At 46.3% G+C, this 25,683-nt stretch overlaps 2 protein-coding genes across 4 annotated transcripts in view; one reads left to right on the forward strand and one right to left on the reverse strand.

Annotated features, from left to right (window-relative positions):
- Positions 1 to 25,683, reverse strand: part of LOC143816164 (uncharacterized) — a 589,616-nt gene that overhangs the window by 51,615 nt on the left and 512,318 nt on the right. The window lies entirely within an intron of this gene.
- Positions 4,172 to 25,683, forward strand: part of MED13 (mediator complex subunit 13) — a 136,196-nt gene continuing 114,684 nt past the window's right edge. For 2 of the 3 annotated variants that reach the window (XM_077296211.1, XM_077296213.1), the window contains exons 1-2: positions 4,172 to 4,897; positions 9,528 to 9,762. In XM_077296211.1, the coding sequence (XP_077152326.1) occupies positions 4,832 to 4,897; positions 9,528 to 9,762 (301 nt within the window). In that variant the 5' untranslated portion in view covers positions 4,172 to 4,831. The remainder of the gene's footprint in view (positions 4,898 to 9,527; positions 9,763 to 25,683) is intronic. The other variant, XM_077296214.1, reaches the window with a different exon arrangement.

The raw sequence follows: 25,683 nt of genomic DNA on the forward strand, positions 1-25,683 counted from the left end.
GTATTAAATGTGGTTTTCCACTCATCCCCCTGCTTAATTCGCACCAAATTATACGCCCCACGAAGATCAATCTTAGAGAACCACTTAGCCCCTCTTATGCGAGCAAACAAATCAGTCAACAAAGGCAACGGATACTGATATTTGACTGTAATTTTATTCAGGAGTCGATAATCAATACAAGGCCTCAGAGAGCCATCCTTCTTAGACACAAAGAAAAAACCAGCTCCTAAAGGAGATGAAGAAGGACGAATATGTCCCTTTTCCAGGGACTCCTTAATATACTCTCGCATAGCAGCATGTTCAGGCACAGATAAATTAAACAAACGACCCTTTGGAAATTTACTGCCAGGAATCAGATCTATGGCGCAATCACAATCTCTGTGGGGAGGGAGAGAACCAATCTTAGGCTCTTCAAAAACATCACGATAATCAGACAAAAATGCTGGAATCTCAGAGGGAGTAGATGACGAAATGGAAACCAAAGGTACATCCCGATGAGCCCCCCAACATCCCCAGCTTATCACAGACATTGTTTTCCAGTCAAGGACTGGGTTATGAGATTGTAACCATGGTAATCCAAGCACTAAAACATCATGTAAATTGTACAACACAAGGAAGCGAATCACCTCCTGATGGTCTGGAGTCATACGCATAGTCACTTGCGTCCAGAATTGTGGTTTATTACTAGCCAAAGGGGTAGAATCAATACCCTTCAGAGGTATAGGGACTTCCAGTGGCTCTAAATCAAACCCACAGCGCCTGGCAAAGGACCAATCCATAAGACTCAGGGCGGCGCCAGAGTCCACATAGGCATCCACAGTAATAACTGATAATGAGCAAATCAAGGTTACAGACAGAATAAATTTAGACTGTAAAGTGCAAATAGACTTGTCAGCCTTCTTTGTGCGTTTAGAGCATGCTGATATAACATGAGCAGAATCACCACAATAGAAACATAACCCATTTTTACGCCTGTAATTCTGCCGCTCGCTTCTGGACAGAGTTCTGTCACATTGCATATTCTCTGGCGACTTTTCAGAAGATACCGCCAAATGGTGCACAGGCTTGCGCTCCCGCAAACGCCGATCAATCTGAATAGCCATTGTCATGGACTCATTCAGACCTGTAGGCGCAGGGAACCCGACCATAACATCCTTAACGGCATCAGAGAGGCCCTCTCTGAAATTTGCCGCTAGGGCGCACTCATTCCACTGAGTAAGCACAGACCATTTACGAAATTTTTGGCAGTATATCTCAGCTTCATCTTGCCCTTGAGATAGGGCTATCAAAGCTTTTTCAGCTTGAATCTCCAAATTAGGTTCCTCATAAAGCAAGCCTAAAGCCAGAAAAAAGGCATCCACATTGAGCAACGCAGGATCCCCTGGTGTCAATGAAAATGCCCAGTTTTGAGGGTCACCTCGCAGCAAAGAAATCACAATCTTAACCTGCTGGACAGGATCTCCAGAGGAGTGAGGTCTGAGAGAAAGGAATAATTTACAATTATATTTGAAATTCAGAAACCAAGATCTATCTCCGGAAAACACCTCTGGTGTAGGAATCTTAGGTTCAGACATCGGAGTATGTATAACAAATTCTTGTAAATTTTGAACCTTAGTAGCAAGATTATTTAAACCTGCAGCCAAGCTCTGAGGATCCATCTTTAAACAGGTGAGATCAGAGCCATTCAAGGATTAGAAGGAGAGAAAGGCAAAGGCTGTAATTAGAGCTGAAATACAACTGATCCAACTATGGAGCAAACATAGGAAAAAAAAAAAAAAAACTCTACAGACTTCTTTTTCTCTCCTTTCTTCTGCCAGTAACTTTAACACGGGCCGGTCATACTGTCATGATTCCCAATGGCAGGGAAACATCAAAACACAAAGATAACGGACGAGCTCTGGGTGATGGAATCTCGAGCTGACCGTGAGCTAAATCTACCACACAACTAATAGTAGCCAGGGAGCATACCTGATTAACCCTAGATGCCACGCGCCAGCCGTAGGACTAACTACCCCTGGTAGAGGAAGGAACAGACCTGGCTTACCTCTAGGGAAATACCCCAAAAGATGATAGCAGCCCCCCACATGTAATGACGGTGAGTTTAGAGGAAAAGACATACACAGTATGAAGGTAGATTTAGCAAAGAGAGGTCCACTTACTAGATAGCAGAAGGATACAAAAGAGGACTTCACGGTCAACTGAAAACCCTATCAAAAAACCATCCTGAAATTACTTTAAGACTCCTGTGTCAACTCATGACACAGGAGTGGCAATTTCAGCCCACAAGAGCTTCCAGCTACAGAGAATAACAAAACTGCAAACTGGACAAAAGATACAAAACAAAAGGACAAAGTCCACTTAGCTGATCAGCAGACTAGTAGCAGGAACATGCAACCGAAGGCTCTGGTTACAATGATGACCGGCAAGGAAATGACTGGAGAGCAAGGCTAAATAGGAAACTCCCAAACAGTGATGGGAGCAGGTGAACTGAGACAGCAAAGACACACAAGTCACCAGTACCACCAGCCACCACCAGGGGAGCCCAAAAAGCGGATTCACAACAGCAGTGATAGAAGCAGTAAGTGACATCAGCGCCAAGCCCTGATGATGATTCGTTTGAGGATAGTGATTAAAGTAGTGGGGCGGCACTGGTATCACTCACTGCTTCTTTCTTCTCCCACTGATGACATCTTGTTTCACAATTAGAAGATTCGATGGTGGAAATAGAAGCGAGTGCCGATGCTGCACTCAGCTCTCTCACAGTGTCTATCACCATGGATCCAACACATCTTCAGAGGGAAGAAACTGTAGTAACTGCAGCGCCGCCCCCCTGATATCAATTCTTTTGAGGATGGTGATTATAGCTGTGGGGCGGCGCTGGTGTCACTCGCTACTTCTTTCTCCGTCCACTGATGACATCTTGTTTCATAATTAGAAGATGCGACGGTGGAGATAAAAGCAGTGTGCCCGGCGCTGCGCTCACCACCTCTCCCACAGTCTCTATCCAGCACATCTTCAGATGGCAGCAATGCAAGAAACTGTAGTAACTGCAGCACTGCCAACCGATGACGTACAGTTCCAGAAGAGGCGATGGACGCCGCAGGGAGTGAGTGCAGCCCCAGCCTTCTGTGACATTCTGTTTGAGATTCCTCTGAAATGAAATGTCACAGGAAATGAATTAAAAAAAAACACATTTAGGGATTAGCAAGAAAGGGCGAAGTGTAGGGTATTGTTTAAGAAAGCTAATTACAAAAGTGGTTAGGGTGTAAAGATAGATTTTTAGAAAGGACATGTTAGTTTCTGGATTAAGTTAAAGATTATGGCATACAACAAAATACATATTATATTGTGGCGCAGTGTGAGCCAGAAAAGTCTACGTAAATACTATTATGCCAAAATAGCCAAACGTATCCTAGGAGGGTCACCTTATCGGCTAGCCAGAAAATGGTATATTTGCAAGCTTTCAGAGCATGAAGGGGCCTCATAAGACAAGTATAAATTAATGATTGCAATGAATCAGCGGATCCTGTACGGACGGGGTCTGGATGACATCCTTTTATTGAATGTACCCGAATAGCTTTATGGGCGAGTCTGGTCCGATTAGTGCGCGGGCCACATATAACATGGGAGCTACATCACTAGTCCGCAGGCATCAGACATACATATGGGCAGCACGAAGACGTATGATCTGCTCATCTGTACAAGCCCCTGTGGATAAGGAGGTTATTTCAGGAACACCACTCTGTGCCCAGCCCCCTTCCCGGGCCCCATTCCTCGCATGTCCTTCAGTTTCCAGTAACATGGCAGATTAGAACAAGGAAAATCATGGCTGCTTCCTAGCATCACTACCTAGAAGGCAGCAGGATCTGGGCTGTTCTTATACAGCCAGCCTGAGTGACAGAATGACTCCGAAGCTACAATGTATAGTCTGTACTGAACTTTCCAGGAACTTCTTCATTACACTCCAACTGCACAGTAGACTGTAGTAGCCGCTCATGACCAGCAGGCGGCGCAGACTCTAATACGATCTCATACCTCGCCCCCTAGTGGTCTCTTCCTATGACAACCTCTCCGATCCTCCCCCACTCGCTTCGTTCCAGGCTACAACCTTGACTAACCAATCAGGGAAGGTATCTTTTGGTCACATGACGGCAATCTAACCAACCACCAGCGAGAGGCCGAGCAGGCACTACGGCCGCCATTAAAGAAAGGAATCTGTAAATTCAAATGGGAAAGCTGCCCCGACATTGATCCGATTATTCGTCATCACGGATTACTTCCCTCCGCGGGGGATTCTCCTGCTACAAGGCGCTGAGGAGACGATCTATCGAGGGTCGGCATCGACAACTACTTGTGTGTGCGCAGGAGGAGAGTCGGGGAGGAGGCGGAGGAGAGGAAAATGGCGAACCTGTGAGAAAAGAAGCCGAGGAACACCCGGGACTGCCGGCGGCCTCAGCGCTTCCCTTTGTGTCCTGTGCTCCTCCCGGTGGAGGCCTAGCGCCCCGGTGACCGGAGGGTTCCCGCCATGCTCTGCGCCCCGAGCAGGGGGACCAGCGGCGGGGGAGGGAGGACTGAGACACCGCCCGGATACCGGGGCTGGTAACGGCGCTGCTGCACCGTGCGGACCGGCCGCGCTCGGCTACATTGTGTTCCCTCCAGCCCGGGTCACGTGTGATGGGCAGCGACTAATCGGTGATCGGGAGCCGGCCTGGATTCTGAGGATGGTGGTCTGCTGGTGACCGGAGGTGATCGCCGCCACTGCTGCTGCCGCCGCCGCTGTCTCTCTTTCTTGTTCGGGTGGGATAATGGCGAGTGATCCCTGCCTGTGAGGATGAGTTCATGTTTCGTGCCGAACGGGGCCAGTCTGGAGGATTGCCACTCCAACCTCTTCTGTCTGGTGAGTGATCGTGTCTGGTCCAGCCTTCTGGCCGATCTGTCCGCATCTGTGGATCTGTTCTTCTATATGGAGATCTTTCTAGCCATATAGCTGTGGATCCATCCTCACCTCTGGTGATCCCTATAGCTGTGGATCCATCCTCACCTCTGGTGATCCCTATAGCTGTGGATCCATCCTCACCTCTGGTGATCCCTATAGCTGTGGATCCATCCTCACCTCTGGTGATCCCTATAGCTGTGGATCCATCCTCACCTCTGGTGATCCCTATAGCTGTGGATCCATCCTCACCTCTGGTGATCCCTATAGCTGTGGATCCATCCTCACCTCTGGTGATCCCTATAGCTGTGGATCCATCCTCACCTCTGGTGATCCCTATAGCTGTGGATCCAGCCTCACCTCTGGTGATCCCTATAGCTGTGGATCCATCCTCACCTCTGGTGATCCCTATAGCTGTGGATCCATCCTCACCTCTGGTGATCCCTATAGCTGTGGATCCATCCTCACCTCTGGTGATCCCTATAGCCGTGGATCCATCCTCACCTCTGGTGATCCCTATAGCCGTGGATCCATCCTCACCTCTGGTGATCCCTATAGCCGTGGATCCATCCTCACCTCTGGTGATCCCTATAGCCGTGGATCCATCCTCACCTCTGGTGATCCCTATAGCCGTGGAGCCATCCTCACCTCTGGTGATCCCTATAGCCGTGGAGCCATCCTCACCTCTGGTGATCCCTATAGCCGTGGAGCCATCCTCACCTCTGGTGATCCCTATAGCTGTGGAGCCATCCTCACCTCTGGTGATCCCTATAGCTGTGCAGCCATCCTCACCTCTGGTGATCCCTATAGCTGTGGAGCCATCCTCACCTCTGGTGATCCCTATAGCTGTGGAGCCATCCTCACCTCTGGTGATCCCTATAGCTGTGGATCCATCCTCACCTCTGGTGATCCCTATAGCTGTGGATCCATCCTCACCTCTGGTGATCCCTATAGCTGTGGATCCATCCTCACCTCTGGTGATCCCTATAGCTGTGGATCTATCCTCACCTCTGGTGATCCCTATAGCTGTGGAGCCATCCTCACCTCTGGTGATCCCTATAGCTGTGGAGCCATCCTCACCTCTGGTGATCCCTATAGCTGTGGAGCCATCCTCACCTCTGGTGATCCCTATAGCTGTGGAGCCATCCTCACCTCTGGTGATCCCTATAGCTGTGGAGCCATCCTCACCTCTGGTGATCCCTATAGCTGTGGAGCCATCCTCACCTCTGGTGATCCCTATAGCTGTGGATCTATCCTCACCTCTGGTGATCCCTATAGCTGTGGAGCCATCCTCACCTCTGGTGATCCCTATAGCTGTGGAGCCATCCTCACCTCTGGTGATCCCTCTAGCTGTGGAGCCATCCTCACCTCTGGTGATCCCTCTAGCTGTGGAGCCATCCTCACCTCTGGTGATCCCTCTAGCTGTGGAGCCATCCTCACCTCTGGTGATCCCTCTAGCTGTGGAGCCATCCTCACCTCTGGTGATCCCTATAGCTGTGGAGCCAGCCTCACCTCTGGTGATCCCTATAGCTGTGGAGCCAGCCTCACCTCTGGTGATCCCTATAGCTGTGGAGCCAGCCTCACCTCTGGTGATCCCTATAGCTGTGGAGCCAGCCTCACCTCTGGTGATCCCTATAGCTGTGGAGCCAGCCTCACCTCTGGTGATCCCTATAGCTGTGGAGCCAGCCTCACCTCTGGTGATCCCTATAGCTGTGGAGCCAGCCTCACCTCTGGTGATCCCTCTAGCCAGATAGCTGTGGATCTACTGCGCTATATATGGATTCAGATCCTTCCTTCCCTCACTCCTCCCCTCTGTCTCTCTAGCCCCTTCCATACATTGTGTTCCTAAACTTTGGCTGCTGTGTGCCACTATTCGGAGTGTTCCTCTCCTCAGCCGCTTCCTATTCTCCTGTGTGGGAGGAGGCAGGAAGCAGCCATTTTCCTGCCTGTTCTGACGGCCCAGGCCAGAACTTTGTTGGCCGGTGTCTCTGCCTGGGACTCCTGTGTATGGAGCCACCCGGGCTGCTGCCTGGTATCTTGCTCCTTTTCTGCGGTGAGACGGATCTTCCAACATCTCGTTATGTGCCGTCTCTTGGCTGCTGCTCGGTTCTCGGTGTAGGCCCTGACCTTGTGGCACTGCTTTTCCCCAGGCTAATCTTATCAGGTCTCTGTTTAGCTGGCTGCACTTCTCGGTCTCCGCTCCCGCACTATTCTGTAGAAAACCTTTAGCACATCTTAATTCTTGCACATAGAATAGTTTTTTAGATGGCGCTTCTTGTGCGTGTCGCACTCTTATGGCTGTTTCTGGGAAATTGGTCACCTTTACCACCCAGCTGTCCCGGACTCCAGAACGTGCACATGTTTATGGTTCTGCAGTAGCTTCATCTAGATTACTAGACAGTCTTGTCGTTCATGACACTGGTTGACAGTGTGAGGTAATACTCATTACCCCGCTTTCCCAGGGGTTGTGTGTGATTAGAAACGCATGCCCTCTTGCTTTCGGAAACAGCGCCACCTTAGTCCATGGTAGTGTACTGTAGCTCCATTCTCTGTAAGTGGGGCTAAGTTTAATGGCAGACACAATCTATGGTCAGGATTGGTACGGTTTTCCAAATGAAGCGGACATGTGTTTCTAATCCTGGACAACCCCCTGTTGGAAAGTTGGGCAACGAGCAATATGGCCGCTAGTACGTTTCACTGTTTTAGAGATGTTTCTTCACCGTAGATATTGTGCGGCTTTTTAGAAGTTGCATAGCGGTGAACACATGCATGCCACCTCTAGTCACAGCAGACATGGTGCCAGGCTGATGAGGGGCAGAGGTCCCATTTTTGGCATACCCTTTGGAGAATACCCCTTTAAATAAAATGTGCAGCTGCTTCACGAAAACTTGTTTTTCTTAGAAATTGTAGATGTAAAGGGGGGGTCACACCTGTATTTGATTGCCCAATCCTGTTGTTGATGGGGAGGATAAGCCACTGCCAGGGACGTTGTCTTTTCTATGTTGGGAAACACGTGTGCACACTCGTTTTGGCTGAGCATGCTGTTACCTTGGGAGAAAACTGTTGTCCAAACAAGCTGCCAGCTAGTGACGATATCTGTGATGGTCATACATGTAAGAATAAGGCAAAGTTCACATGATGGTCCATATACAGCCCAGTCTGACTGTGAGTCTTCTGCCCTAAACTTAGATCATGTGTCTACGGGCCTGTAGGTTCCGGTAGCTAGACGCGCCCAGTCTGGGCATTGCCGTCCATATACGGACCCTGAAAGACGCTTGTGTGAACACTGCCTAAAGGTGCCTGTGCATCAGATTCTCAGTAGAGGTCTTCAGATTTAGAGAGTTCTCCCAGTGGTCTACAGATAAATCTCATGTCTGTGGCCCGCTCTAGACCTGGGTCTTGGTAACATGCCAGTGTTGTAATGTCTTCACCTCAGTAGTAGGCCATGTGCACACGTAGGTTCGGGTCCCTGCGGGTTCTCCCGCAGCGGATTTGATAAATCTGCAGGGCAAAACCGCTGCGGTTATCCCTGCAGATTTATCACGTTTTGTCTTGCGGTTTCCGCTGCGGGTTTACTACTATACTATTGATGCTGCATATGCAGCATCAATAGTAATGTTAAAAATAATAAAACATGGTTATATACTCACCCTCTGACGTCCCGATCTCCTCGGCGCTGCCGGTCCGGTTCCAAAGATGCTGTGCAAGAAGGACCTTCGTGACGTCACGGTCATGTGATCGCGGCGTCATCACGGTCATGTGACCGCGACGTCACCGCAGGTCCTGCTCGCACAGCAACCCAGCGACCGGACGGCCGCGTGCAGCGCTGAGAGGTGAGTATATCATTATTTTTTATTTTTATTCTTTATTTTTTACACTAATATGGTTCCCAGGGCCTGGAGGAGAGTCTCCTCTCCTCCACCCCGGGTACCATCTGCATGTTATCCGCTTACTTCCCGCATCGTGGGCACAGCCCCATGCGGGAAGTTAGCGGATCAATGCATTCCTATGGGTGCAGAATCGCAGCGAAGTGACATGCTGCGGGTTGTAAACCGCTGCGTTTCTGCGCGTTTTTTCCCGCAGCATGTGCACTGCGGATTGCGGTTTCCATAGGGTTTACATGTTAATGTAGACGCAATGGAAACTGCTGCGGACCCGCAGCTGCAGAAGCGCTGCGGGTCCGCGGTAAAACCCGCAAAGTGTGAACATGGCCGTAGGCATCACATGAAGCCTGGCTGTCTGTGGGAATAGTGAGATGTGCTCTTTTACACCCATCCCCCCATCTTTGTGTCCCTCTAAGGGAAGTTGAAGTGAGGTTGGGATTCCAGCTGTTAGTCAGTGATCACAATGTTAAACCTTGAGATGTTTGTATTGTTGTGTTCCAAGTAATTATAGGCCAGGAATGTGCTTCTCCCAGCTCGGCAGCTCATCTTTCTGTCCAGCATCCCCTCCTCCTCCTCCTCTCACTTGGAATCACTGTTTCTCCAGGAGGGGGCTGGATGCTTTGGCGTGCCGTTCATTACACACCACTGTCTATACCATTGTGACCATAACCAGAAGAAAGGATCTAACAAAGTGTTGTTTTTCCTTCCAGGCGGACCTTACAGGGATCAAATGGAAGCAGTTTGTATGGCAGGGCCCTACCTCTGCTCCGATCCTCTTCCCAGTTACAGAAGAGGATCCCATTCTGAGCAGCTTCAGTCGGTGCCTCAAAGCCGATGTGCTAAGCGTGTGGCGTCGAGATCAGCGTCCTGGCCGGAGAGAACTGTGGATATTCTGGTGGGGAGATGATCCCCATTTTTCTGACCTAATTCATCATGACTTGACAGGTAAGATTTCATTTATAGGTGCTTTTGGAAGCTGTTCCATTTTTAATAGTGTTTGCTTTGCGGCTGTTGAAAGGGCAGACTTCATAGATGTCATATTCCTAAGCCCTGGGCTTCACTGTAAGACGTTTGCAGCCGGCTGCTTGGTTGACACAAATATGTTGATTAGTCATCATGGAAATTTTGACATTGTGATTCCATGTTGATTTTCTTTCTCCCTTCTACATCAGCCTGCTTTCATTCACTGTGCAGTGTAGTCTTGGCTAGTAAAAAGATAAGGTAACACTTAAGGTACCTTCACACTAAACAACTTTCCAACGAGAACGACAATGATCCGTGACGTTGCAGCGTCCTGGATAGCGATCTCGTTGTGTTTGACACGCAGCAGCGATCTGGATCCCGCTGTTATATCGCTGGTCGGAGCTAGAAGTCTGGAACTTTATTTGGTCGCTAGATCGGCGTGTATCGTCATGTTTGACAGCAAAAGCAACGATGTCAGCAATGTTTTACATGGAGCGTGAACGATAAGTGAGTCGCCGTTACGTCACTGGATCGCTCCTGCATCGTTCTGGACCTGCTGTGTTTGACGTCTCTACAGCGACCTAACAGCGACGCTCCAGCGATCTAGTTTAGGTCGGATCGTTGTCTATATCGCTGGAGCGTCGCTTAGTGTAACGGTACCTTTACACAAACAATGTCATATTGTGTCTTGGTTAGAATAAGACACTGGGGTGGAGTTGTTATTGGATATGTTTAATTTATGTAAAGGTGTTTGCCACCCAAAAAACAAGTATCTCCTATTTACAGTATAGGGGATAAATGTAGGATCATTGAAGACCCCACACCATCACTATAGTGTATCACCTTGTGCATGCTTTGATGCTGCACCACTCAGATTCTTCAACATCTAGTGGGGCCCCCATCAGTTCTACATTATCCTACACCAGGGTTCCCCAAGTCCAGTCCTCAAGAGCCACCAACAGGTCATGTTTTCAGGATTTCCTTCGTATTGCCCAGGTGATAGTTCACCCATACACTACTAAGGAAATCCTGATAATTTGATCTGTTGGTGGCTCTTGAAGACTGGACTTGGGGAACACTGTCCTACACTATCATGTGGATAAGTGTTAAATAGGCTAACTTCCAAACTTGAGAATACTCCTTTTAAAAGTGGAAATTTCATTAAAGACTGACAGATTGTACACCAATCCTGATAAGAGTCCCTTGGCGTAAGATGCGCCAAATTAATCGAGAAACATACACATGTTTATGAAATTGGTTTCTTTTTTAAAGGGAACCTGTCACCAGGTTTGGCTGATAAGAGATACAGCCATCACCTTTCAGGGCTGATATACAGCATTCTATAATGCTGTATATCTGCCCCCAACCCGACCTGCAAGCGAAGAAAAATAACTTTTATCATACTCACTGGCAGGGCTGTCCGGTCCGAGGGGTGTCGCTCTTCTTGGTCTGGCGCCTCTCTTCTTGCGATGCCACCTTCCTGATTGCTTCGTGTATATGACTTGTCTCCTTGGCATCGCCCTCCTGCGCAGGCGTACTTTTCTGCCCTGTTGCGGGTACGCAGGGCAGAGAAGTACGCCTGTGCAGGGGTGCTGTGCCGAGGAGACTGTGTGGATGACGAAGGAACGCATCATCCACACGAAGCTAGCAGGGGGACTGGATTGTAAGAAGAAGGGAGGCGCCGGAGCAAGACCAGCGACACCCATCGGACCACCCGGCAGGCGAGTATGAAAGTTATTTTTCTTTTACAGGTCGGGTTGGAGGCAGGCATACAGTATTATAGAATGCTGTATATCAGCCTTGCAAGGTGATGGCTGTATCTCTTATCAGCCAAACCTGGCGACAGGTTCCCTTTAAGTGGTCCATGCTGCAATTTCGGAAAATGTACTCTAGTCGTGGACTGAAATGCATTTCTGTTATAATTAGTGAAACTTCTGTAGAAATGTTAGCGCCTCTGGGATTCAGTATTCCGTAAGTTTCATCTGCTTTTGAAAAAGATCGCAAAGCTGGTGGACAGACTGTAAAAGTTGCAAAAAAATTTTTATCAACAAGGTGTTGCACAAAAATTTCCGACTTTTGGCTATGTGCACACGTTGTGGATTAGGCTTAGGAATTTTTTGAGCGGATTCTGCATCTCTTGGCAGAAAGCGCAGGTGCGGATTTGACGCATTTTTTGTGCAGATTTACTGCGGATTTTCTGCGTTTGTTTTACCTCTGCAGATTTCTATAATGGAATGGGTACAAAAACGCTGCAGATCCGCAAAAAAGAAGTGACATGCTATTTCTTTTAATCCGCAGCGTTTTCGCACGGAATTTTCTGCACCATTAGCACAGCTTTTCTTTTTCTCATTGATTTACATTGTACTGTAAATCACTTGCGGATCTGCAGAGTTTCTGCATGGCAAAAAACGCTGCGGATCCGCAGGAAATCCGCAACGTGTGCACATAGCCTTTCTCTGTCTCTTTTGAGTGATAATTGTTGAAATTTCCCACTTTGTGCCCTCTAAATCAGTGTTCCCCAACTCCGGTCCTCAAGAGCCACCAACAGGTCATGTTTTCAGGATTTCCCTAGTATTGCACAGGTGATGGAATTATTGGCTGTGCAATACTAAGGAAATCCTGAAAACATGACCTGTTGGTGGCTCTTGAAGACCGGAGTTGGGGAACACTGCTCTAAATGATCGGATTCTGAGCTGTCTTGGAAGATCGGAAGTGCTTATTGGGCTCATGTAGGAGGTAATGCTTCACATCAGCTTGGCCTAGAAGATCTGGGCTTCTTTTCTTGGGTGGCATGCGGAAATACTGGTTGATGTGCGTTTTTTTTTTTTTGTTTTTTTTTTTTTATGTGGATGTACCAGTTCCGCCAGGGTGGGAGCTAATCTTTCCATTGTAGATCAAAGAGGTGGTTCAGAATGGGTTCACAATTCAGGTGTGTGGGTAAGGCAACTTCTGTAAGGGCTCTAGCTGGTGATATGTGCTTATTTATGCACATTTCTCATAGGCCTCATTCAGATGTCACATCTTCACCTATGTGTTCTAGTCATGCTTTTCATGGATAGAATATGTACCCATTATAGTGTATGGGGCTGTTTTTACCTGTTCATTTTTTTTTTTTTTTCTTTCCCGGTGTAACAGATCAAAGTCGCTCATACGAGTCTGTCAGCCCTTGAAAATCACTAGAAACACATGTGCCGTCTGTGCGCTGTCTGTTTTAATATTGCAAATGGATAGTAGAAGCTTTGAATTATTATTTTTTTTTTTAAGTAAGAAAATGACTGACACACTGACTCAATACTGCTAAAAATCAGTCTGTTTTTTGTTCTTCCCTACTGTACATGAAGAAATTGTCTGAATGAGACCTTGTTAATGAGGCTTTAAATTCCCTACAAATATTTGCAGGGGCACCTCCAGTAACATTAGGGAACTGCTGCTCATACCATTTATTTTTTCTTACTTGAAGCCTTAAAGTCTGTGAATCATGTAATGTATCCGTGGTTTCTCGAATAGAACACTTAACTATTCTAGTCTATGGAGCTGTTCACATGTCCATGTTCTTTTTTTGTGGACTGTCCGTGCAAAATTCACAGAGACCTGCCTAGATTTTATTGGTGTCATGGATGAAAATCACCCAGACCCATGGCATTAGTGTTAACATTGCAATCTGTAGGAGTGGCTGAAGAAACCGTGACCAAATCCTGATGAACAACTCAGATGACACTTATACGTTTTTTCCGTATGTGAAAAATCACTGAATGAGGCCAGTGTCTGTGAATTTTGAGAGAATCACATTTTTGTTTACAATGATGAGGCCCTGGCTACTGATACAACAAAATAATGCTGACTATAGTCACTTGGCATAGTGTGGGCACCTTGGTTACCGTTGGTGTGACAAGCAGCTACCAGCCTGGGCACAAGACAGGTTACATGATTAGTCTTTTTAGTGTGGGACTGAAAGTCCGTAGTAATGGAGATCAGAATAATAAATATGCCCCAATAATAATCAGAACACTTTGGGGCGTAGTTAGAACGTTAAATGCACCAGATTTCAGATGTAACTTGTAACAAAAAACTGACTTTGATGACTTGCACCATATTTGTGTTGTAGAAACACTTTGTGGCTTGTCCTAGTTGGGGGTGTGGCCTCATAAAAGGGCATGGCTTTTCGGAAAAGGGGTGTGGCTTACAAAGCAACACATCGTGGCAGAAAGAATGCCCTCTATAGGTGCTTTACTGACTACCAATGCTATCAGCTTAGACCAGACCTAAAAACAGACTGACCTATCAAACCGCAGGAATCGCTCTAGTAAATATGGTGCATTTCAAGACTGTCTAGTCTAAGGGTCTGTTTACATGGAGTGACTGGCGGCATGATACAACCGCTGATTGCTACATCTTTACCACAGTAAATGATGTACAGTGACCGATCTGTAATGGATCACTCGGTGCACATAGGCCGCCATTGTTCTCTGCAGCGCAGCTCCTGATTACACAGGATGATGCATCACTGAGAACGCTGATCTGTTGTGCTGCACAAAAAAAATCATTCCACCTATTGAACAAGTGTTGTGCTCATTGGTTGACAGCCTGTTTACACTGAAAGAGAATTGTTTTAATCTCTGTAAGTACAGCCTAAGTTTGCACCATTAAGTTTTGCGAAATCTGTGCCTTGTTTCTAGGAGCCATTTCTAGTTGTGCTGTTGTGCCTAATGCAAGCACAGGTTTCTGCTTTGTGACACGCCGTCATACCGAAGTTCCACTAGTGCTGTGTGTGTGGGTCTTCTGGTCACTTTCTCACTGTTTCGCTGAATGAAGGTGTGAGTGAGACCTTGCATGCGTTCTGTTAATGTTTGCAGCGAAGTTCACATTGTCATTGTTACTTTGGGCAGCGGTGATGCTGTGCCCGCTCCATACTGCCTTCTAATGGGCCCTGCCGGGGTTCTTTCTAGTTTCGTTCGGTTTAGTGACAGGAATAGCGCTGGTCTTGCCGTGAAAGTGATGAAACCTCAGACAGGTCTCCCAACCGCTGTGCACAGCCTGCGTGCTGGCTCTTGAGCCTTGCCTGGCCTGTAAGCGGTAACCTCATGTAAATGGGAGCTATTTTAGTCCTGGGTAAACAGCAGCCTTTTGTGGCAGGCGATCTGTGATCTGCAGTTACTTCGTCTAAACTTGTATCTTCACATGCTTCCTAATGTGAGATGTCTTCTCCACGGTTTACTGCTCTTATTGAACACTCTGTAGTCTTCTGCGTGGCACTAGAACGTGTGCGATCTATACGTCGCTCATATCTGGAGTTTAATACGTATATGATGTCTGTAATGCGCTGTGGAATTAATGGCGCTATATAAGTAAATCAAATAAATATGTATACAGAAATGTATGAAACCAGGGAAGACTTTGGCTCTGGTGGAGGCAGAAGTGGGTGACTTATAAGTATGAGCTCAGATTGCCACTGGCACTTGGCTAGTGGATTTAATTCAGGGAGTACAGATGCTCAAGCATGTGGCCCACTATGCCAATCTGTGTGCCTCCCAGCCATGTGGTCACACAGATGCTTGCATGCATGCATGTATGTATGTATGTATGTATATATCTATCTGTATCTCACAGTCATGTGTGTCCCATTAATTTGAGGAGAATAGAGTTCCAAGACGTCTTTCTCATTCCAGAAGGATCTATACAAGCTTTACAGCTGACCATCTATGCTTCTGGCTCTCTAGAATGTTGTTTATGGCACTCAAGTTTACACTGGGGATAGCCACATTTACGCATGGCCTTCTCTTCTCATAAGTGCTAACTGGAGGTTATGGGCCTCCTATTGTTCCCATCACTTTTTGGACTAATATGTCAGGCATTTTAATTTGATATGCTGGCAATGTCTCAGATGGTAATACCCCCATATGTGTAATTGTGACCCTTATTAGTGATTCAGCATGACTATGTCGCCCTAGAACCAGAAACGGGTTTGCACACCAGACTTAACATGCACTTTGCCCTAGGAGAGGTCCGGACGCAACAACCAGATCACTCTCTACACAAATCCTAGATGGGCTATGTTCAGTCCTCCCATCCAGGCTTTGCAAAGCAGCCAGTCTTAAATTTAGTTATCTCCTGCTCAGATTTTCCAATATCTGCCAGCTTTCACTGCATTCTGGGAGTTGTAGTTTCACCATGGCTGCATGGTGCTCACCTCTTGACTTTCAGTATTTTGTTGCACATTGATGCCAGAATGCTTTTCTGTATGTTGGCAAATTAAGGCAATGTTGATATGGTGCTTTCTGCAGTGCATTCAGCTGATTCCGTCTGAGTCCCATAGACTTCAATGACAAAAATAGAGTTGAATTTCTGAATGTTTCAGTTTGTTGAGATCATGGACTCGTTCAGACCATCTCGGGATTTCTGCACAGTCTTCTCTGGGGGCATGTGCTTTCACCCCTTTCTCCATGAGGCTGTCAATCACAGTTTGGCAGCTGATCTAGTAGTATATCAGTCGCAGATGCTGCTGAGCTGTGATTGGCAGCATCTGAGAGGGAGGGGTTAAAGTGTGCACCCCCAGAGAAGACTGAGAAGAAATGCCCAGTTGGTCTGCCAGGCAGAGATTTCACATACTGCGCTTCAGTAGAAAAAAAATGTGAATATCTCCGCAACGGAGTGACACAGAGCAAAATGGGTAAAAGTGGCAGAATATGGTAAAGTCTGTGACTTCTTCCCCTCTCTCCCCTCCCCTCCAGAGTATGTAACTTTTTTTTTTTTTCTTTTGAGCAAGTGACAGGTCCAGTTTAGCAGTTACCATGTCACATAAGTAAGACACTGCTCACTAAAAGGTTTAGACGCCCATTAATTGATGCGATCTAACACTTTCGCAGTGTATAAAGACATTAATCCACAACTTTATTGCAAGCTTGGAAAAATGTGTTCCATGTTAATCTGTTCTTATTTTATTTGCATAGGTGTACAGTAGTGTAAAACAAACTGTGCAATGTTTGTATCCTTTGATTACAGTCCAAGAAACCTGTGTGGCTCGCTTCATCTCTAATGATAACTTTTTAGTAGTTAGTTGTAGTTCTATAGCTTCCAACTCTAACTCTCTCCACTCCTCCTGTTTCTGGCAGGGAAAGGACATCCACAACGTGATCTAACAAATGAACAAGTCCACAATTCTAACGTGTGCCATAAGTTTATTCTTCCTCTGTAGCAGTTATGCTAGTGGAGTCCATGGAGGTGGTCATGGATCCCTCTAACTATTAGCTGCATATTTGGTACCATCATATACTACACACTACTCTATTTAGGATTTTTGTTATTCCTAAGCTTTCAGATGTGTAAAAGATCTGAGCCCAAAAGGGTAAAAATATTACAATAAAAAGATATCGCAATAGTTACTAAGTGAAGTATTACTCTAGTGTAAGCTATCCATAGGGTGTATTCACATGTCTTTTTTATATTTGTCGCGTTTTTCATAATCGCAAATAATCTCCAGAATTTTTGTAAAAGCAGACTTGTGTAAATATAATTTACAGTAATAAAGGGAACCTGACAGCTGATACATGCTGCGTGATCCTTGGTCAGCATGTATCAGATGCTGGCTGTATGATTTCATCCATATATGTTTATCTTCGCTGCTGCATTTCAGAGAAAAATATACACTGCTCAAGGTAAAGGTAACACTAAAATCCCACATCCTAGATATCAAGAATGAAATGTTCCAGTTGTAAATCTTTATTCATTACATAGTGGAATGTGTTGAGAACAATAAAGCCTAAAAATTATCAACGTAAATCACAACTAATCCCACAGGGGTCTGGAGTTGGAATGCTGCTCAAAATCAAAGTGGAAAATGAAGTTACAGGCTGATCCAACTTCAATGGAAATGCCTCAAGACAAGGAAATGATGCTCAGTAGTGTGTGTGGCCTCCATGTGCCTGTATGACCTCCCTACAACTCCTGGGCATGCTCCTGATGAGGCGGTGGATGGTCTCCTGAGGGATCTCCTCCCAGACCTGGACTAAAGCATCCGCCAACTCCTGGACAGTCTGTGGTGCAACGTGATGTTGGTGGATGGTGCGAGACATGATGTCCCAGATGTGTTCAATCAGATTCAGGTCTGGGGAACAGTCCATAGCTTCAATGCCTTCATCTTGCAGGAACTGCTGACACACTCCAGCCACTTGAGGTCTGGCATTGCCCTGCATTAGGAGGAACCCAGGGCCAACTGCACCAGCATATGGTCTCACAAGGGGTCTGAGGATCTCATCTCTGTACCTAATGGCAGTCAAGCTACCTCTGGCAAGCACATGAGGGCTGTGCGGTCCTCCAAAGAAATGCCACCCCACACCACTACTGACCCACTGCCAAACCGGTCATGTTGAAGGATGTTGCTGGCAGCAGGTCGCTCTCCACGGCATCTCCAGACTCTGTCACGTCTGTCACATGTTCTCCGTGTGAACCTGCTTTTATCTGTGAAGAGCACAGGGCGCCAGTGGCGAATTTGCCAATCCTGGTGTTCTGTGGCAAATGCCATGCGTCCTGCACGGTGTTGGGCTGTGAGCACAACCCCCATCTGTGGACGTCGGGCACTCAGACCATCCTCATGGAGTCGGTTTCTAACCATTTGTGCAGACACATGCACATTTGTGGCCTGCTGGAGGTTATTTTGCAGGGCTCTGGCAGTGTTCCTCCTGTTCCTCCTTGCAAAAAGGCTGAGGTAGCGGTCCTGCTGCTGGGTTGTTGCCCTCCTACGGCCCCCTCCACGTCTCCTGGTGTACTAGCCTGTCTCCTGGTGTACTAGCCTGTCTCCTGGTAGCGCCTCCAGCCTCTGGACACTACGCTGACACACAGCAAACCTTTTTACCACAGCTTGCATTGATGTGCCATCCTGGATGAGCTGCACTACCTGAGCCACTTGTGTGGGTTGTAGAGCCAGTCTCATGCTACCACGAGTGTGAAAGCACAATGAACATTCAAAAGTGACCAAAACATCAGCCAGAAAGCATTGGTACTGAGAAAAGGTCTGTGGTCCCCACCTGCAGAAGCTGAACCACTCCTTTATTGAGGGTGTCTTGACAATTGCCAATAATTTCCATCTGTCGTCTATTCCATTTGCACAACAGCATTTGAAATTGATTGTCAAACAGTGTTGCTTCCTAAGGGGACAGTTTGATTTCACTGAAGTTTGATTTACTTGGAGTTATATTCTGTTGTTTAAGTGTTCCCTTTATTTTTTTTGAGCAGTGTAGTTTTAAAGCTGCTGGTACCACGACACAGGTGAGACTAGTTGGACAGGCAGGACCCTGGTGGCTTTGCCCGCCCTGTTCCCTAGAGTGACTGTTCTCTACATGTGCATGACAAGGAGAGACCTATCAATCACTGGAGCAGACAGGGAGAAGCCACCAGGGACTTACCTGTCTGACAAGTCTCCTGTACGGCTCGGTTCCCTGCGACTTTTTAAAACTATTTTTTTCTCTAGCTCTGAAACGCTGTGGAATTTCAAACATATGTGGATTAAATTATACAGCCACTGTCTGATATGCTGCATGTATCAACTGCCAGATTCCCTTTTAAAAGGAGTTTGTGCGACCAAGCTGTTTATAATAAACTAAGCCCATAGCCTTGTTGGGGGTATAGCCCCCATTAAAATGGCTCTTCTAGTGCTCTGATCACTGGCTCGGTTCTGCGGAAACTGCCGTTTAATCAAATATGCCAACTATGGTGCTCCGTGCACCCGTAATGTGGCCAACAGTCTTAGGGCACTGTTCTGTCCACTGATTTTTTTTGCATGTCTCATCTTCGCTCACTGGTGTTTCATAGCACTGGCTTTTCTGATATTTCTCTGCAGTCTGTGCTTGCTCCAGTGCTGTCAATTACCAGTGAGGGAGGTGAGGATGTGCAAAACCAGTGGGCGGAATGGTGCACGGAGCCTCTTGGCCACATCATGGGTGCACTGAGCACCCTAATTAGCAGTTATGATTGAACTTCAGATTCTGCAAAATAAGTTGTGATTTTATGGGGCTATATTCCCTTCAGGGCTGTGTGCTCAGTTTATACTGTTAATTTGGGCATACAGATTTTCTTTAAAATGCAATTCTAGGAATAACCCTTTAATCACCTATTCATAGAATGAGTGATAACTTCTAGTAGGTGTCTCAATTGCTGGGACCCGAGAATAGGGCTCTGATACAACAAGACTGCAGCCCTGCAGAGCCCTTTCTTGAATTTAGTGGAGTTAAGTCTTTTTAAAATGCACAATTCATGACATTTCCACTCAAGCAAACATTAAGTGCTGTTCTCATTGAAATTGATTTGACACAGAGCTTCCATAGAACCTGCCATATGGATGTGTATGTGTAATACAATGTATCAGCACTTCTGGTAATAAGTTACATAAACACAAGTTGTTACAGCAAAGAGCTCTTCAAGAGTAAGGTGAAGGATGACTGGTCGGAGGAAGGGTTCTCGCCCTAGATCTAAGCACTGAGACACATAGATTCAATTCAGTAAAATGACTCTTAATTACTTTTAATAAAAAGCAAAATGTCGTTTGGTTTTGAAGTGAAAAAGTCCATTGACTAATGAGCTAGGAATATTTGCAATTTGATCTATCCTCCATTTAAATCGCTGCTGTATTTGGGAATGCCTCACATCTTGTTCTGCAAGAACCATATGCCTGCTAATAACAGTGGTGTCCGGTTACATGCATTTGTTTCCTTCCCTACTGGGTGAAGCAAGAATGTGTTTCTAGGTTTGTAGTACTTTTCCCATATTACCTGGGGGGGAAGAGACTGTGGTTTTTTTTTTTTTTTACTTTTTAAGGGGTTGTCCAGCCCTGGTTTAATTTTCAGCAAGCAGTACACCTTGCTGAATTCTAGGCATGTGTAGTATAGCTCGTAATATAACATTTAGATAGGGGATGATAAGCTAATCAGCTATACAGTACAGACCAAAAGTTTGGACACACCTTCTAACTTAAAGATTTTTCTGTATTTTCATGACTATGGGAATTGTACATTCACACTGAAGGCATCAAAACTATGAATTAACACGTGGAATTATATACTTAACAAAAAAGTGTGAAACAGCTGAAATTCTGTCTTAGGCCTCTTTCACACTAGCGTCGTGCACTGCACGTCGCTATGCGTCGTTTGGTTGAAAAAACGCATCCTGCAAAAGTGCTTGCAGGATGCGTTTTTTCACCATTGATTAGCATTTGCGTCGCATTGCGACGCTTTGCCACACGTCGCAACCGTTGTGCGAAGGTTGCGCCGTGTTGTGGCGGACCGTCGGCTGCAAAAAACGTTACTTGTAACGTTTTTTTCCGCCGACGGACCACTATTTCCGACCGCGCATGCGCGGCCGGAACTCCGCCCCCACCTCCCCGCACCTCACAATGGGGCAGCGGATGCGTGGAAAAACAGCATCCGCTGCCCCCGTTGTGCGGATGGGCCGAGTACGACGCTAGTGCATACCTCCCAACTTTTGAAGATGGGAAAGAGGGACAAAGTTTGCGGCGCGCAAAGCGCGCCGTGGCAAATTTTAGGCCACGCCTCTGACCACACCCATTCATAATTAGTCACACCCATATCCACGTCCCAAGCACACCCATTTAGCACTGCTGATCACACTGTTTCATATACAATAGTTATAAACAAAAAAATATGGCCACACAGTGCTCCATACTGTATAATGACCACACATGATGCCCCATACTGTATAATGAACACACATAACGCTCCATACTGTATAATGACCGCATGCATACTGTATAATGGCCGCACATGATGCTCCATACTGTATAATGACTGCACATGATGCTCCATACTGTATAATGGCCGCACATGATGCTCCATATTGTATAATGACCGCACATGATGCTCCATACTGTATACTGGCTGCACATGATGCTCCATATTGTATAATGACCACACATGATGCTCCATACTGTATAATGACTGCACATGATGCTTCATACTGTATAATGACCCCACATGATGCTCCATACTGTATTATGGCCACAGTTCTCCATACTGTATAATGACATACAGGCACGCAGCTCACACACATGCAGCATCACACACACAGTATCACACATACACACGCAGCATCACAAACGCAGCTCACAAACACATGCAGCTTTGACACAAATGCATCACACATGCAGCCATCACACACACACGCAGTCATCACACACACACACGCAGCCATCACACACACACACACAGCCATCACACACACACGCAGTCATCACACACACACGCAGTCATCACACACACGCAGCCATCACACACACACGCAGCCATCACACACACACGCAGCCATCACACACACACGCCCAGCCATCACACACACACGCCCAGCCATCACACACACACACCCAGCCATCACACACACACACCCAGCCATCACACACACACACCCAGCCATCACACACACACACCCAGCCATCACACACACACACCCAGCCATCACACACACACACCCAGCCATCACACACACACACCCAGCCATCACACACACACACCCAGCCATCACACACACCCAGCCATCACACACACACACCCATCACACACACACACACCCATCACACACACACACACCCATCACACACACACCCAGCCATCACACACACCCAGCCATCACACACACCCAGCCATCACACACACCAGATACCTCATACACACATGACACACACACAAATGCAGCATCACACATCTCACTCACACACACACACACACACACACACACACACATCACACACACACATCACACACACACAATCTCCTCTGTGGTGCAGGGGCGGCTGATCTGTCCATGTGCACTGCAGCTCTTCAGTTTCTCCGGCTGCTCACAGCTCTGCACTGTCCCGGCACCTCCCCCGTCTCTCCTTCTCTGCCGGGATAGCAGCTAAGAGCAGGAGACGCCAGAGCTCCGTGCACACACAGGAGGAAGTGAGTCGCTGACCTCTCATCTTGATCGCTGCTGGCTCTCTTCCTCAGCGTGGCAGCGCCGCACACACAGGGGGCGGGGGGCGGGGTGGGGGCGGGATCGGTCGGGAGGAGACCCAGCATGTATAAGAAAAAAAAAACAGCCACAAACCTAAGCTACTCAGGTGCCGCCCCCTGCATTGTCCCTGCCCTAGGCACGGGACATTAGTGTCCCGCCCGGGATCCCGGGGCTGGCTGTCAAAATCAGGACAGTCCCGCGGGATCCGGGACGGTTGGGAGGTATGCTAGTGTGAAAGTAGCCTTATATTCTAGGTTCTTCAAAGTAGCCACCTTTTTCTTTGACTGCTTTGCACACTCTTGGCATTCTTCAAGAGCTTCAAGAGGTGGTCACCGGGAATGGTTTTCACTTCACAGGTGTGCCCTGTCAGCAGGGCTGTGGAGTCGGAGTCGTGGAGTCGGAGTTAGTTTTGGTTGGAGTCGGTAGAAATGTACCGACTCCGACTCCAGCTTTAAAAAAATATATATTAATATTTCATAATTGAACTTTCATATGAATTTTATAAATGTTACTCAAATATATATGTTCTACCAAACTATGAACAGCAGTGATAAACAGTTCTGCTGGAGATAGAGACATTTCTTACTTCTTGTGTGTCACTGTTCTCCACTGCCCTTATCTAATCTTATACTTGGTTAACCTCATGCTGCCCCAACCCCGCTACTTACAGTGTATGAAACTGAAAGTGAAAATGTGTTGCAAATTCTTAGTAGTAAAGCTCCTCCTCTAGACTAGATGTTTACTAGGTGTGCGTCTTCCAAGCATCTCACAGCTGCTACTCAGAAGAGGAAGACTGTAAGAAGTATTATCCTTTCAACAAACTTTGCATCAGTTAACTGTGAGTACATGAGGAACAACAGTATTACTGACCACTATATCAGTTGTACGACCTGGCAATAATTTTGTACAATTGTTTTTAGGAAAAACAATTGTCATTTGGATTGTGAATGCAGAATTAAAAACCTGAGAATGTCAAAGAAGCGTCACATTAAATGAGCTGTATTTGAACATTTCACCATCACTCAAGATAGAAAACATTATGTCTGTCAGTGTATGACAAATGATCCAGACGAGAACAAATGCTGTGAAGCCAAGATCAGTGCATATTCAGGCAAACATAAAAATGCTCCTACCAGAGCTTCTAATCTAAAGAGACATTTACAGCGCTTTCATCCAGAAGTACTGAAAGCAGTGGATGAGAAAGACTGCATCCAAACCAATGAACCAGTGCCCAGCTCTTCCAGCCAAACAAAGGAGCAGAGAACTTTGCAGCCATCAGTTGCAAGATATTTTGTCAGTGACAAAGTTACTGTGACAATGACAGTAGATACATTTAAAAAAACAGATCATAGAGCTTGTTGTAAAGGATAGTGTGCCTATTTCATTATTTTCACGACCAGCTTTTATGTGTCTGAATGGGGAAATGGCCCGAAAGCTTGGTGTTTCTCTGGAGAGAGAGAGTATTAGAAAATTAGTAATCGAAGAAGCTTTTAAACAAAAGGAAGAACTTAAAAAAAACTCTCAAGGGACGCTTTCTGTTTCTTAAAATGGATGCCTGCACACGTCAGAGTGAACTATTTTGCCATCAATGTCCGATTTGTTTGTGACAAAAATGAAATAGTTACCAAGACATTGGCAGTAAAAGACACCAAAGCTCATCACACCAGTGAGTTTCTCCAGGTCTTGGTGGAAAAGGTTCTGCAAGACTATGAACTTAAAAAAGAGCAAGTTCTTTCTGTCGTAACTGACAATGCTTCAAATATGATAAGTACTATTAAGCTAATGAAGGAGAGTAATGATGGTGGAAAGCAACATGATAGTTTAGATGATCTTGTTGAAACTGTGTCAATAAGTTCTTTCATTCATCACATGCGCTGTGTTGTGCATACGCTACAGCTGGCTATAAGAGACAGTCTGCAAGAAGGACATGCTGCTGCACTGATTGGCAAGGTGAGAAAATTGGCTACTGTTGCCAGAACCCCTAAAGTTGACTCACTTTTGAAGAGACGTGCTGGAAAAGGGGCAATTATTGATCAAGCCACACGATGGGGCAGTACTTACTTAATGATTCAGCGCTTGGTTGAACTGAAAACCTTTCTTGTAGACATGGCTAACCCTCAACTGACGCTAAATGAAAGTCAGTGGAATCAGGTGACTGAGCTGGAAAAATTGCTAGAGCACCCACTTACAGTGACTAAAAAATTACAAGCAGAGGACTTAACTCCATGTATTTTCTTAAAGGGAACCTGTCACCTGAATTTGGCGGGACCGGTTTTGGGTCATATGGGCGGGGTTTTTGGGTGTTGGATTCACCCTTTCCTTACCAGCTGGCTGCATGCTGGCCGCAATATTGGATTGAAGTTCATTCTCTGTCCTCCGGAGTACACGACTGCTTAAGGCAATATTGTATAATAAGTGTATAACAAAACATGTAATTGCAATAATTTTCTGGGAGAAATACTTCACTTTCTGGAACAATTTCAAGGGTGCCAACACTTTTTCGGTCATGTCTGTATATTTTTGTCCCATTCTACTAAAGTATGTAGCTGAGAAATAGAAATAATGTATCTTTTGTAGCTTTGAGTGCCTAGGAGCCAGTGTAAACTAGATTAAAACCCCACTAAATGAAAACGTTCTATTAGAAATAGCACAAATTTAATTTACAATGCCTAGTGTTAATATTGCTACGTCCCCGTGCATGGGGTTCGTTTGACTTCTGCCATTTTACTAATAGTAGTAGTATTATGTCAGTGCTGGTAATCACTGCTTACATGAAGATTAATGAAATATAAAATGATTTTGGGGAAACTTCTCACCTGAAATCTGCTATAAAGTAGGTTTCGGTGCATGGGCTGTCCCTACTGGAGGGCACAAATGATGGCCCCCTGTATTCGATACATCTGCTGATCT

This window comes from Ranitomeya variabilis, chromosome 3, assembly GCF_051348905.1.
Source record: "Ranitomeya variabilis isolate aRanVar5 chromosome 3, aRanVar5.hap1, whole genome shotgun sequence".
Lineage (NCBI taxonomy): Eukaryota > Metazoa > Chordata > Amphibia > Anura > Dendrobatidae > Ranitomeya > Ranitomeya variabilis.